The sequence below is a fragment of the Apis dorsata genome, unplaced genomic scaffold (assembly GCF_000469605.1).
Source record: "Apis dorsata unplaced genomic scaffold, Apis dorsata 1.3 scaffold_598, whole genome shotgun sequence".
NCBI lineage: Eukaryota > Metazoa > Arthropoda > Insecta > Hymenoptera > Apidae > Apis > Apis dorsata.
The window spans coordinates 368,947-383,021 of NW_006263802.1; the positions used below are offsets into that span (position 1 = coordinate 368,947).

General features: G+C 34.5%; 1 protein-coding gene across 1 annotated transcript in view; it reads right to left on the reverse strand.

The window, feature by feature from the left end:
• Positions 1-14,075, reverse strand: part of LOC102680671 (leucine-rich repeat and immunoglobulin-like domain containing-NOGO receptor-interacting protein 4) — a 448,888-nt gene that overhangs the window by 143,998 nt on the left and 290,815 nt on the right. The window contains exon 3 of the mRNA XM_006621177.2: positions 4,930-5,013. Coding sequence (XP_006621240.1) covers positions 4,930-5,013 — 84 coding nt within the window. The remainder of the gene's footprint in view (positions 1-4,929; positions 5,014-14,075) is intronic.

A 14,075-nucleotide genomic window follows, 5' to 3' on the forward strand; every position in this document is an offset into this window, starting at 1 on the left:
CACGCGCATTGTTAATTAATTTGACACGAGAGAATGTTGAAATCGAGGTTTAATTTTCCATTGTGGCGCATCGTTAATCGAGCCGAGTCGGTTCGCCTGCCACCACGTGCCACCACCATCCACACACGCGACACACGAGCGCAATATCGTTTTTTCTCGCCGAACGGAATAACAGAATTATTAACGTTCGCGAATTATTATTCGTAAAATTTGATTCGAGTTCGACGCGCGCGCCAGTATCGCCTCGATTTATGTTAATATTTTCCCTCGTATGATATAATAACCCGAATATTTTTCGTTCATCGATCGAGTAATTATTACACGGACATCGTGTCGCGTTTAATTAACAGGCTACCCCGAAATCCAGGAGTTTGAGATTTTTCCCGAAATTCATCGGGATATCGTGTTATTAGTAAATATGGCGGTATTGCGGTTCAATCGGCATGGCTCATTTGCCTCATAAAGGCGGAACTAGCAGCTGACGTGCAGTTACATATATACCGCAAATTGGCTCGCGTTCAAGGCAGGAACTCGAAACGATATGCCTGGGAACATGCCACGCGAGATCATTCGACGACGTGATTAACTTGCCGCGTGTTCACGCCATTGATCGTTCCGCAAAGTCAAAAGCGTATTATCGTGCGAAAATTAATTATAAATCGTACGGATACGTTTCTTTTTCTTTCTTTTTTTTTTTTTTTTTGTTGTATAGGCTGATTTCTGTTATCGTTTGCATTTGAATTGGTTGCAAATTGGTGGAAAATGTTTTAATCCGTGCGTCAATACTGTTAAGTATAGGTTTTATTTAAAATTTGAAAACTTTTGTTTGTTTGGATGGATCTTCTAAGCTAGATCACAATTGATTTTAATAATATGGAAAATATTGATAGTAAAAGTCTTTTATTTTAATTTTCTTAATTATAAAATTTGACACTTATACGATTGGAAAAAATGATAAACGATGGCTAAAAGATTATTAAGAATCGAATTAAAAAGCAAATATATTTGAAGAATATGTCTTTTGATTAATCATGCACTTATGTTGAGAATGGATAACATTTAAAGTATCTTGGTAATTTTTTGATTCAGTATATAATAATTTTTATACATTTTGCTATTAAAAAACTCAAGGCAAGTATAAAAAATCAAAAAGTTATTTTTAATTTGTTGCTTTTCTTCGTATATGCTTTTTGAAGCATTTTCGTATAATAAATACTTTACAAATAAATTAGATAAACATATTAGAACAATTACTATGGATATAATTTACATATTTATTAAATGTAATAATTCACTAATCATATAAATGAATAAATATTGCATACTCTTTGCTCACGGTGTTTTAATGTGTAACGTGATCGTTTATATAACGCTTAAGGGTAAATATTTAATGTCTAGTAAATTACCTTCCGTAGTAAAACGAGGTATTTAAGTATGGGGTAAAATGAGATGCCATCACGTTTATGCCGAGGAGGTTGACAACATCTTCATTTGTAATTTTGCTTTTCAAGTAGATTAAAATATATTAAAACAAAGTGTTTTAAAATGAGGTGAAATAAATTAAAATAAATTGGAATTAAGTTAAAGTAAACGAAAATCAGTTCATATGTGTAACAAAGAATAAAGATTTTTGCGCGAAAATCTCTCTCTAAATTTTCCCATGATATATCATAAATTTGAGGAGATTTAATAGAAATGCATTTAAAATTGAAAACTTTGTGATTGATAATTTTTTTTTTAACATTAAATAATTTGAAAAGAGTGGTTTTTAAATTTTTAATTGTTCTCGTTTTAATTTAAGATAAGCATCCTGCAATTTAATCTCTTGTGTTCATTATCGTTTAGATTTTTCTTTTTTTTTTCTTTTCTTTTCTTTGTACCTTTGTATTGCATATAGTTTTGAATATTTTAAAATGTTAGTATAAAAATTTACAAAAATCATACATTTTAAAAGCTTTGCATCAAAATTATTTAAACTTTATTATTTATTATCATGAATCATCCAAATTGTATACCTTTTTTTATAACTTTAAATATAAACTTATAAAGTAGTAGTTGTAAGTTGTTCAAATATAAATTTAATATTTCAAGAAGCTCATATAAAGCTTATAATAACTCATTGATTTTCGTCTTTTGTTGTAGCTTCGAACAAATAATTTTTCATTGGAGGGAAAAATTGAAAGAAAAGAGCCATAAAATACCGTAAACGATTTAAGAAAATATATCGAAAATAATCTAGGAGAAACAATGGAAGACGTAATATTTTCAATAAAACAATGCCATTCTACATTTATTCGTCATTTCATGTAGATAAAAGTAAAAAAGATGGATAAATATGAAGCCAAGAATGAATGCAGAGAATGCACTTCGTTATTTCAAACAAATAAACAGAATATCCTTGTGTATTTACGGTTCATCATTTTTCCAAACAATCAAACAGTCTTTCTTTGAATAAGCTATTTCAAAATGGAGGAACTTTTAAATGTATTCAAAGAATTTTTTAAACACGTTCTTTTTACAAATACGAAATAAAGAAAAATGAATACGATAATAAAATTATGTGCAAGATGAAATGTTTTGAGGAATTTTCATATATTTAAAATTTTATATACTATGTATACATGCTAACCCAAATTACTTTATTAAAATATTTGATTTAAAAAATATTTTTAAAATTGTATATATTTAATAATAATTATTCTAATTCCAAAGTTAAACAATAACTTATTAATAAAGTTTCGTTAAAAAATATATATCTTGCGAATAATTTCTCATTTCATCCTTCTTTCTATATTTTTAATAATCATGAAACTCCCAATATTCAATATTTTTCTCGTTCCAATTTCTTAAATATATATTTCTGATTTCGTTTCAACGTAACACGTTAGTGTACATACGATACGAACGTCCATAATTCCAAATTAAATTTTATTTTCATTCGAATAATGGAGATACTGAAAAAATAGAATGGATCAATCAAGCGATCAATTCTGCTCGAAATCGAAACTCCGCCAATCGGAAGATAAAGAAACGAAAAATAACATAATAAAGAAACACAAAATGACTCATTAAACGAAAATTGCGTTATAATAAATTGCTCTCGGCTAATTGGATCGGCCGAGATTACTTACGTCAACGAGGAGACGCGATTAGAAGCGTTGGAACGTTTTTTCTTTTCGAGATTTTTCGCGTTTTACGCGCGCGCGAGGAAGTCGTCTTCGTTAATTAAAATCCCGCGCGCGGGAAATACAATTGCGCGAAAATTAATTAAAAGCCACTTGCCCCAATAGGGCCCATTATTTTCGTCAAAATTTTAACCCCTCTCTCCCCTATAAATGTTAATTAAGTTAATTGGGAATGGCCGAGAGGTGGCGTTTTAATCGCCGCGTTTATTGCGAAAATCGTGGCTCGTAAATTAGATCGGCATCTCCTTAGAAGATACAACTTGGTTGCCACCTCTTTCGTTTAATTTCTAATTAAATCACCGCTTCCGTCCATCGATGGAAATAATAATTCGACGCCGCGACGAGAAGGGGGGAGGGGAAGGGGGAGGGGATGTTGTTCGACGCTACGAACGGCAACAAGCCCCTGAAAACCGGGAAACTGAAATTGCCGACAATTTCCACGAGTTTTCCATTGTTCCACGCGTCTTCTGTTTATACCGGCGGCGGCAAACTCGTTTACGGAAATGGCGACGCCGGTGAATTAACCCGGCCAGATTTACGATAACTCGACCTCCCGCGAAAATCCTTGTTGTGAATTTTCTTTTCCTTCGGCGATCGGAGAAAAGAGAAACTTATGGCGGCAAATTTACAAGATTTCGACGACGACGATAGAGGGGCATCGTTACAGTGTAATACGATACGATTTAAATCTCAAATGGTGGCGTGGAATTCGATAATTCTCGCCCCTCCCCTATGAATATCATGAATACGATAAACGGAAAGTGTGCAAGTCAAGTCACGTGTAAAGGATGAAACTCGTTTTATATTGTATTAAGGGTATCGTTACGATGGATATGTCGTGTAACTTTTGCTCTTGGAACTTTAATCCGTGGATGGAGGAAGAAGGAGAGAGAATTGTTTCTTGGCGCTCGAAGTGCGTAATAAGATATAAATTTAGAATTTGAGAGGAAGATAGGATTGAATAACGGTCGTTGAAGATAATTTTATAAAATTGTAAATTATAATATATGATAGTAAATTTGTGAATATTGAATTGTAAATTATCGTGAAAATAATGAATAATTTTTTTTTTATTTATTTATAAAATTGTCAATTAACATGTATATTATTATGCACAGAAAATTAATATAATTTCTTTCAAATCTGTATGAAAAATTATTTTCTAATTATAATAAAACGAAATTCTTATTCTTTTCGCTATTAAAAATCTTGAAATGAAATTACACTAACTTTACGTGAAAAATATGACTTAAAATTTACTTGTAAAATTTCAATGAATTAATACGAAATTTGAAATTCAATACGAATTATCATCATTAATATATTCTAAACACTACAAACATCGAGAAGCAAAATAACCAAACATTTTCGATTAATTATTTCGTTGCACGATGCGTATTCTTAACAAGATTATCATTTGATTATTAAAAAAAAATTCACTACGAAAAAAAAAAAAATAAGAAAGAACGGCAGTAAATAAGGGACATAAAATTGTATAAAATACTGACTTCAACCGTTTCCGTTTTTCTTTCTTTCTTTCCTTCTTTTTTTTTCTTTTTTTTTTTTTTTTTTTCAGAACACACTAGTGCAAAAGAAGATCACGTTTCTCGCGCCGTAACTGAAATATTTATAATATTCCAGCGTTTTCTATTCACGTCGGTAAAGAGACAATCCTCTGTAAATGCGATAAAACGTTGTAAAAGACTCTTTGAAAGCGCGATACAACATTCTGAGCTCGTCTTACCCTTTCTCGACACAGTCGAAGAAATCCTTTCATCCCTGTTACCTCGGTTCGACTCTCTGTGTTTATTCTGCAGAATGCGGGCATCTGAAACAAAAAAGGGGGTTGAGAAACTGTTAGCTTCTGTCTTCCACACAGTGTGCCGCGTATCGCGTGGCAACAACACGATAAATAACGCAATTCCTATCGTTTACCGGCTCGTAAAGACCGGTAACAACAAAGACAATGATATTCAAATTTTATGTTATTCTCGTTTCCCACCCCACCCCACCGCGAAAACATCGAAGCAAATCTCTTTATCCTCACCGCTCCTCGATGCTTCCTACTGTTCTTATAACAGCGTTTCTCAACCTTTTTGCCACAAAACATATTTCCATATCGCGTTTAATATACGTTCGACTTTCAAGGATTCCGTTCGATTCGAATTAAAAGAATTGAAACGAACGCGAAATTTGGTGTACAAAAATGTAGATCGAGGTTTGTTAAATTACAAATAGTTTAAATTCTCGTTAGATGAGGTGAGATGGATAGAATGATTCTTTCAGCTAACGCAAACTTAAATAATTTAAGAAATAAGCTTCGAATCGATCCTCCAAAGTTGATTAACTTAATACTGATTATATCAGTTATAATATATGTAATATTAGAGACGTATAATGAAATGAAAATATCAGATCACAAAATATTTGAAACAGTTTTGATATTATTATTAATTGCAAGATATATCTCGAAACAAGTTTTAATTAAAAGATCAAAGTTTGCCATAAATGAACGATTCTGCATCTGTCTAATGCTATCATTTTCTTTTTTAAATTTCATCAAGTTCGAAAAAATTTAACGATGAAGAATCGATCAGAAGAATATAAAATGGAAATTGCAACATCTCGAGAATCTCGTATTATTTGCATCGTTCTATAAGCATAAATATATGGTTCCATTGTGTGTGAATCACGAGTTTTAATTAAAAGATATGTAACGATAATTATTAAATATAATTCTATTCATTAATAATTCGATAAATATTCATCTATAATATATCATAATTGGATAAATATATTTCTATTCAAAATTTGCAATAAATGAACGACTCTGTATTTGTCTAATGCTATCATTTTCTTTTTTAAATTTCATCAAGTTCGAAAAAATTTAACGTTGAAAGATCGAACAAGGATATAAAATGGAAATTGCAACATCTCGAGAATCTCGTATTATTTGAATCGTTCTATAAGAATAAATATATGGTTCCATTGTGTGAGAATCACGAAACGCGAGAGAGGTCATAGATTGAGATGCACTGTCTCATGGCATTCATTCTCTGGAACGTTTTCGTTAAAGAGCAAACGCGACACTAAGTCTTATTTCATTCAAATCGCAAAGGGGAACGTATATCCGTGATATTTGTTATCGAACGCTTGTCAGACGAGCCTTTTATCTTTATTCGATGCTCTCTTTCGCTCTCTCTCTCTCTCTCTCTCTCACTCTATGTGACACGAAATAAAATATACGCTTTAAGCGTTTTTCTCTTCGTTCTCTTATTTTCTTCGTAATAACTTTGAGGAACGATCAAAGTTTGAAAAATATAATTTTACAATTTGGAAAATGTTGTTCCGACTCGTTCTTAAGAAATTAAAGGGGATTAAAAGTTTAGTAGATACGTGATATATCTGATGTAGGGTGGAAACGCGATGAAAACGGCAGTCGAGTTTTGGATTCAACTCTCTCGGCTCCCGTTTTAATTGTATCACATTTAACGAGACGTGATTGTGTTACGCTCAAGTTCGCGCGAAAAATTATACACAATGCGACAAACATTTCGAGGGACGTGTATTTTTGCGAGGACGTGTACGACGTGGATTAAAAATACTAACGTAAGATTGTGTTGTAATTAAAATACGAGGATTACTCGTGATGAGAAAAGAAGGAGGACAGGAATCCTGGTTTTATATCTACTTTAAAATTATTAATTGGTATCTCTGTCGAGTTAAATTAATTAATCAATTATTTTAATACATTTACATCCAGTTCGTGGAATATTTTTTAATTTGTAATAAAATTTACTTTTTTTTAAATATTCCATTTTTAATCTTTATATAAAATATCAGGCAAGGTGTGAATAAAGAAAAAGTAATAAAATCCCTAATTCTGAAGTCTAATTGCGAATAAAAATACTTTCTAAAAAGTTAAAATATTTCAATTTTTATTTTTCTCATATCGTCATTCAGAAATTATACGTAAAATAATTGATTACACATTCCATACATTTCAGCCAACTAAAAACTAATCTTTATATAAAATATCAGGCAAGATATGAATAAAGAAAAAGTAATAAAATCCCTAATTTTGGAGTATTTGCGAATAAAAATACTTTCTAAAAAATTAAAATAATTCAATTTTTATTCTTCTCATATCGTCCTTCAGAAATTCATTCGTAAAATAATTGATTATACATTCCATATATTTCACCCAACTAAAAACTAAAATCAATTCCTTCGCCGAAACCAATGAAAACCGCCATTTAACATTGATATCCTTTAAAAACGTGCATAAAATCAAATCGTACGCGATTGAAATAATTACCCAATATCAAAATTACTAAAAAAATATATATATACAACTTATTATTCCAACCAAATAAAACAAACGACTGAAATAGAATAAAAGAATCAAGATACCATCCAAAAACGCATCGTTTAATCATCCGAAAATAATTATAGCCACGCTAGGCAACGCGTACGAGGGAAATACGGTGCTGCGCGTGCAACATTTAGCCTACCCCACCGTTTAATGACTATTTATACAACGATTAAGGTACAAAGTATCCTCCTAACCTAACCGCTATCACGACGTCCCCGAACGTACCCACGAACTCTGGCCGCGGAAACAACGACTATATTCAAATTTCATCCACCAACCTTCCTTACCTACCCCCCCGCCGCACTCCACAAACCTCCAAAACAAATCCTTTTATCCTTCCTCCTTTCCCCCGAACCACCCTGAACACCCATCCTCCTGGGGGAGTAAAAGGAGTGTGCTCGGGTAAAAGGAAGCGGTGCAATTCCACGCCGAGAGAACACTTCATCAACCGCTTCGAGGAAACGTACATATGTATGCTGCGCAACACGCGGTAAATGTATATATATATATACATATACATATACATATATGTACATATATCCGCGTGTATCTCACGTGCTACGCTCAAAGTTGCGCGACCCAGAGAGCAAAAGGACGAGGCCAAAGTAGAAACGGAACACGGCGTGTGTAAGGTTATTCTGACGGTTCTTCCGGCAAACGGCGTACAAACTGCTTGTTATTATTTCATCGAACGGTCGGCGCGAATCGTTCAACAGGTACTCGTTTCCTCGCGGAATGATACGTTGTGTTTCGAGGAGGGGGGAAGGATTGGAATTAAGCAAGGAGAATTAAAAGAAGGAAGGGTTGGGAAGGAGAAGGGGTTACTTGGTATCGAAGTGCGCGCACGCTCGTTGACCATCTCGTTCCATTCGCCATCTTTTTCCTCCGCGACGAAACAAGGAAGGAAGGGAGAGCCTTGAGCGAAACTGGCCCCAGGCCAAGGCATTATTTTCGAGGGAAGGAAGAGGGAGTGCAAGGGGAGGCGTGTGACAGACCGAGAAGGGAGGAGAGGGAGAAGGAGAGAGAGAGGAGAGGTAGTCCAAATGAATATTTAATTTCTGCATATCTCACCCCCGGCTAAAGTTTAAAGTACGGCGAGGCAGCCGCCTATCCCAAGGGGGCGAAAGGAAGCTCCCTTATCCCTTGTGATACAGGGTAAAGTCCTCCGCGGAAGTCGTGTGCCCTTCGTTTCGATTCAGGAACACCTCCTCCCCCTTCCTCCTCCCACGCCATTGTCTATTTTTCTTTATCGCTTGTTTACTTGCTCTTGCCTCTCCCCTTTGTTCCCTGCACTCAGGATTTCGCTGCCCTAGTTTACATTTTTTAACCACCTTTTAACCCACCGTGCTCGTCCTTTGTCGCAGCCCCACCCTTTCCTTCGCTTTTTTCACCCGATACATTTTTCCCGTTTTTTACGATTCCTTTTCTACCGACTCCTTGCCCTACCTTCTCCTCTTTGCTCTTTTGCAGTTTCGAGTTTCTTTAATTCTTCATTCTCGTCGCTGCTCACGTACTTTCTCGATTTTTTACCCCTTACCTCCCTCCCCACTTCACTTCTCCTCTTTTTCGCACATAATTTCTCTTGTCCCATATTTCTCTCTTCACCCTCTCTCGAAGTTGGCCATTTTCTCTGCTTTTCCTTCTTTCTTTCTCTGGTTATTCTCTGTCTCTCTTTCTTTTTCTCTTTTTTCTCCGCGAGATTTCTTCTTCCTTTTTCCATTTCCCTGTCCCCTTTCCCAGCCCGGCTTTTAGTTCTCTGTTTCTCCATTTTTCTCCCTCCCGCACATCCCCCCTTCCCCTCCCCCGTTTCTCCATTTCTCTATTTCAAACTCTCCTTATTTTTCCCTACTTTTTCCCCCGCCAACACGAACTTCTTTTTGCACCCCTTTCTTTATATCCCGCTCCCATTTGTCCACACAGCCCTACCTTTCCCTCCTTTCCTTTTACTCTTCTCCTTTCCTAATTACAGTTTGTTGTTGCCCTATTTTTCTCTCCACTTTCTCCCTCCGCTTCTCGAACCCTTCGAGAACCCTTCTCGTGTCTTCCAACCGGCCACTATATCCACGCGACCATGTCCCTTCCCTCATCGATGCAAATCATTGCTTCCTGTCTCACTTCCTCTTTCTTCCCTTTCTCTATCTATCCTCCTCCACTCTCCATGATTCTTTTCATGGCCACCCTCCACGTGTCTCTTTCCATCCTTAAACTTCTTCACTGAATCTCGCCTCCTCCTCCTCGTCCCTACTTGCCTCCTCAAGCGAGCTTCTTCGACCCTTACCCTTTCACCGCTTCTTTTTCGACTTGGCCTGGTCCAAGGGCCAATTACGGGGCTGCCTGCGATGGAACGTGGCGATGAGAGGAAGAGCGCGATAGGAGAAGTCCACGAAGATGGAGCCACAGGTTTGGCAAGAAAAAGTAGAGTATAATTGCGAGAGAGCGGTGTGGAAGGGCATAGTGGCTCACTGAGATCCGTGGTCCAAGACCTATAGTATATAGGTAAGGGGCTAAGCTTCGGCTTAGGAAACTTGGAACTGGACTTGGAGCTCTATCTTCGTTATCGTGATATAGGAATAGATGTTGCTAAGGCGAAGATGATTGCTTGCCGCGTGATGGACTGATGGTTCAATTAAAGAGAATTATTGTGTATCTTATGATTGTTATATTTGCAACAATATTAATTTGTAAAGTTAAAATTATATTGGTAAGATTGGTCACGTAAAATTTACAAGTAATAAGAAATTATGTAAGAAGTAAATAATTTTTATGGAAAATAGTTGCTGGAATTATTCGTCGGTTTATCGAAGAATTTAATTTTAAAATATTTTCCATGCATAATATATTGATATGTAAAAGTAGTGTCAAACTACGTTCATAGTTGATATAAATATTTCTAATTGAATTTCCATTGCCTTGTTTCTTTTATAGCAATCCTTTTTTGATCGCACAAACTACTTTAATATTTCAAACTGGTCGATAAATAAGCATGGAAAAAGCGTTACGTAAATACTTTTCTTATATCTTGTCCTTCCAATTTTTGTATTCATTTGTAAATTATAAAAATATTCTTCGATTCGAAAGTTATCAACACAAATTACAAATCTGAATATAAAGGCTATTTTAAAAAAAAAAAAACGGCAACATGAAAGGATTTTCTTAATAAGATAGCACGAAAAAAAAGAACACAAGGATACGTGTTCAGAATCGAAAAAAATGGAGGAAAGATTAAAGCTGTGGACAAATGCGTAAATACGACGAGGATTGAAATACGAAATATTCTTTGTCCAATCCCTTTATATGTATTTGCACGGAGATTAAACAAAGATGGAGATGTGATGAGAATAACAGAGAGAGGTCAGAGCGAATACGGAATAGGATAGAATTAAAAAGTTCAAAGAACAAAATACGGGGAAGGAAGGAAAGATAAGGGCGGATGAATGGACATACAGGGAATTCTTTTACGTGTCTCGTGTAGAGAATAACAAAAGTCGGGCATGAAATGGAAAGGGATGATAACGACTACGATCCGGGACAGTGGAGGAGAGCTATGAAAAATAAATGAAAAAAATACGTGCTTAGAGATAAATGTGGAAACATTAAAATGGAAAAAAAAAATAAATATAAAAAAACATTGAAATATATATTTTTTTAAATAAGAAATGAAATAAATAAAATTTGACATTTAAAAAAATGTATGTATTGAAGATGCAAAAAGATAATGAAAATTTGTATATAAGATTAATAATAATATACAAATATTGGTGAATAAGCAAATACGAAAAATAAAATATATAAATAATCATAATTTTAATTTAAAATTAAAAAATTTTTTGTTAATTATTCGATAATAAAAAATATAAGTAAATTTTTAATATTTATGTAAAGATAAGTTTTACGATAAAAATAAAAATCAAAATGTCTTATTATATTAAATGTATTAAAGTACAAGTTATTTAAAAATTATTAAAAATCGTGTATTATGAGAAGATGAAAACGTAGCTCATGAAAAGGAAGAAAAGAATCGTAGGATGCCGGTGAAAGGAGGAAAGAGAAAGGAGGAACCACGTGGTTGGTAATCCGGATTTAGTCGTCCATTCACTCGAATCCAAGATGACATTAACGACAAGCCGCATATATTGGTTTTTATCGTGGTCTACATTAATCATCCGAGTTATTGTATTAAAAGTTCCATAATTCCTTCACGTTTCGTTGTATAAGGCAAACTTTTAACGCGACAATAGAAGCATGAACTAGTTAAAAAAAAAATTAAAACGACATACTTTCTGTTCAAAATTATTACGAAGAAATTAATAAAATAATTATCAATATATTATTAATTATTATATAAAAAATAATTGTAAACATTGTATAATATACCATTAAATAAATACAGTTTAATAATATATTTTATATGAAATATGTTCTATTACAAAACATACTTAAATATTGCAACATGATATCATTCGACGAAATAAAACATTGTTTATATGTAAAAATATTTCAAATCACATTTGAAAATATCAAAAGCTGAATCACGATTTAAATATAGATAATAAAAAAAATCGATAAAAATTTCTCATTCGAGGGAGAGATCCTCTATGAAAAGCGATAAGCAAAATGCGCTAGGCAAAAAAGAAGAACAAGCGTAAACTGACATATTAGCGCGTAAATATCGCCGATCCATAAATCATTCTTTCAAAAATGGAGGGCAGCCGATAGCAGAACGGTGCGGATCTTGCTCCGGATGAGGCGAACCACGATATTATATGTGAATACATTAAACGCATAAATACGTTACACAACGTGTAATGCAAGCAAATCGCGAAAGGATTGGCGGGATGAGATTCAAGCAAGAACTAATAACGGCCAAGATGGAATTTAGATGGAAGAGAAAGGCGAAGAGACGAGCGGAGAAAGTAAGGGGGGAAAAAGGAGAAGCACTGACCGGTTTAATTCAAGATATCGTTTAACGTGACCACGTAATCCAATGTAAGCAGAGACTCGAGGAGGACACGGATATAATCTGAACATCGGTATCCACGCGTCTACCCTCGATCTCACTTATAAATACCATTGCACAATGTCCCCCTTTCGGTAACGTAGTCCAATGGTTCCGGTGAATGTTTTCAGAACACCTGCTCCCCCGAGATAAGACGGGGGTGGAGAGCTGTATTCAAAAAGTAAGAGAAAGAGGTAAGTGTTGGTAAGGTTGTGGATGAGATGGAATCATATATTTGAAAAGGGGACAAGGGAAGAGGTGTATGATAACGTAAAGGGAAGAGTTTAATAAAAATACCTACTTTAAAAAAAAAAAAGAAAAGAAAAAAAAAAGATAGAACTATCCGACCGAATTACCTTGTAAAGCAAAACCAATGCAATAAGATTAAAACTCTCTAAGAATGAGAATAAATCTTTATAATAAAACTGTCTAATCGAATTACACCAAATATTTCGTGATCTAGATATTCTAATATCTAACTGTAAATTCAATTATAAAAATAACGTAACCATTTAAAGAAAAGGGGGGAGAGGGAGTTAACAGCGAAAAGAGAATCTCTAAATGGAAACCAACTTTAAGAAGAAGAAGAAGAAGAAGAAAGTAATAAAGAATAAGAAATAAAAAAAAAATGAGAGAAGGATGAGAGAAGAAAGTGGAGTCTAGTAATTCGGAGCGAAGCGACCATCTACTTTGAATCCTAGCCTAGTACCGAAACCGGGCTACTATCTACGAGGAACCATTCTTGTGCTTCTTCGTCCTTTCATCACGATATGCCAGTGCCACATCTCCTTTCCCCTCCCAAATGCCTCTCCCTGGCTCCCATGAGAAGCCGCCGGAAATTGGAATCTTAAATCGATCTAAATCTTCTTTATCGGCGGAGGAGTCACCGACCGATCACAAACGAATTTTCCACGATACGGTATGATGTGCGGAGAGGGGATTGACTATATCGTCGCCTGCTACTCCACGCGTAAATTTAACGCCGATCTTTTTATTAGATCTTTTATTAGAGGGCCTAAAAAACGATTTTTCGCCCGTTTTTGTTCACGACTTAAGAACACGATTTAAGAATCGAAATTGGTGGTTATAATTCAATTTTCTCGGGGGATCGAATTCCACTTGGTTGTTCGATGATTGGCTCGAAAGAAAGAGAGAATTCGATTTAATGCAATCGTTCTAAAATCTTGTAAATGTAAATTTTTGACGCGCAAAGTGGGTTGAATCGCGCTCGAACACGCTCGCGATTTGGAGCGTTAATTCGATCGATCCGGATTGCATTCTATTCTCGGTATTTTGATATTGAAATATCACTTTAGGATATTCTCACTTGCGTGTTTGACGGATTGAAATTATTAGAAGATAATCATAATAGGCTTAATATAATCGTTCGGTTTAGTTAAATTTTCGCTTTAAAATTTGATCTAATAATAGGATTGGATTCTTTGATTTAGATAAATAGAGAAATATGTACAAGATCGAGAAAATTCTTTTTAACATACAATTTTAAGAACTTTATATC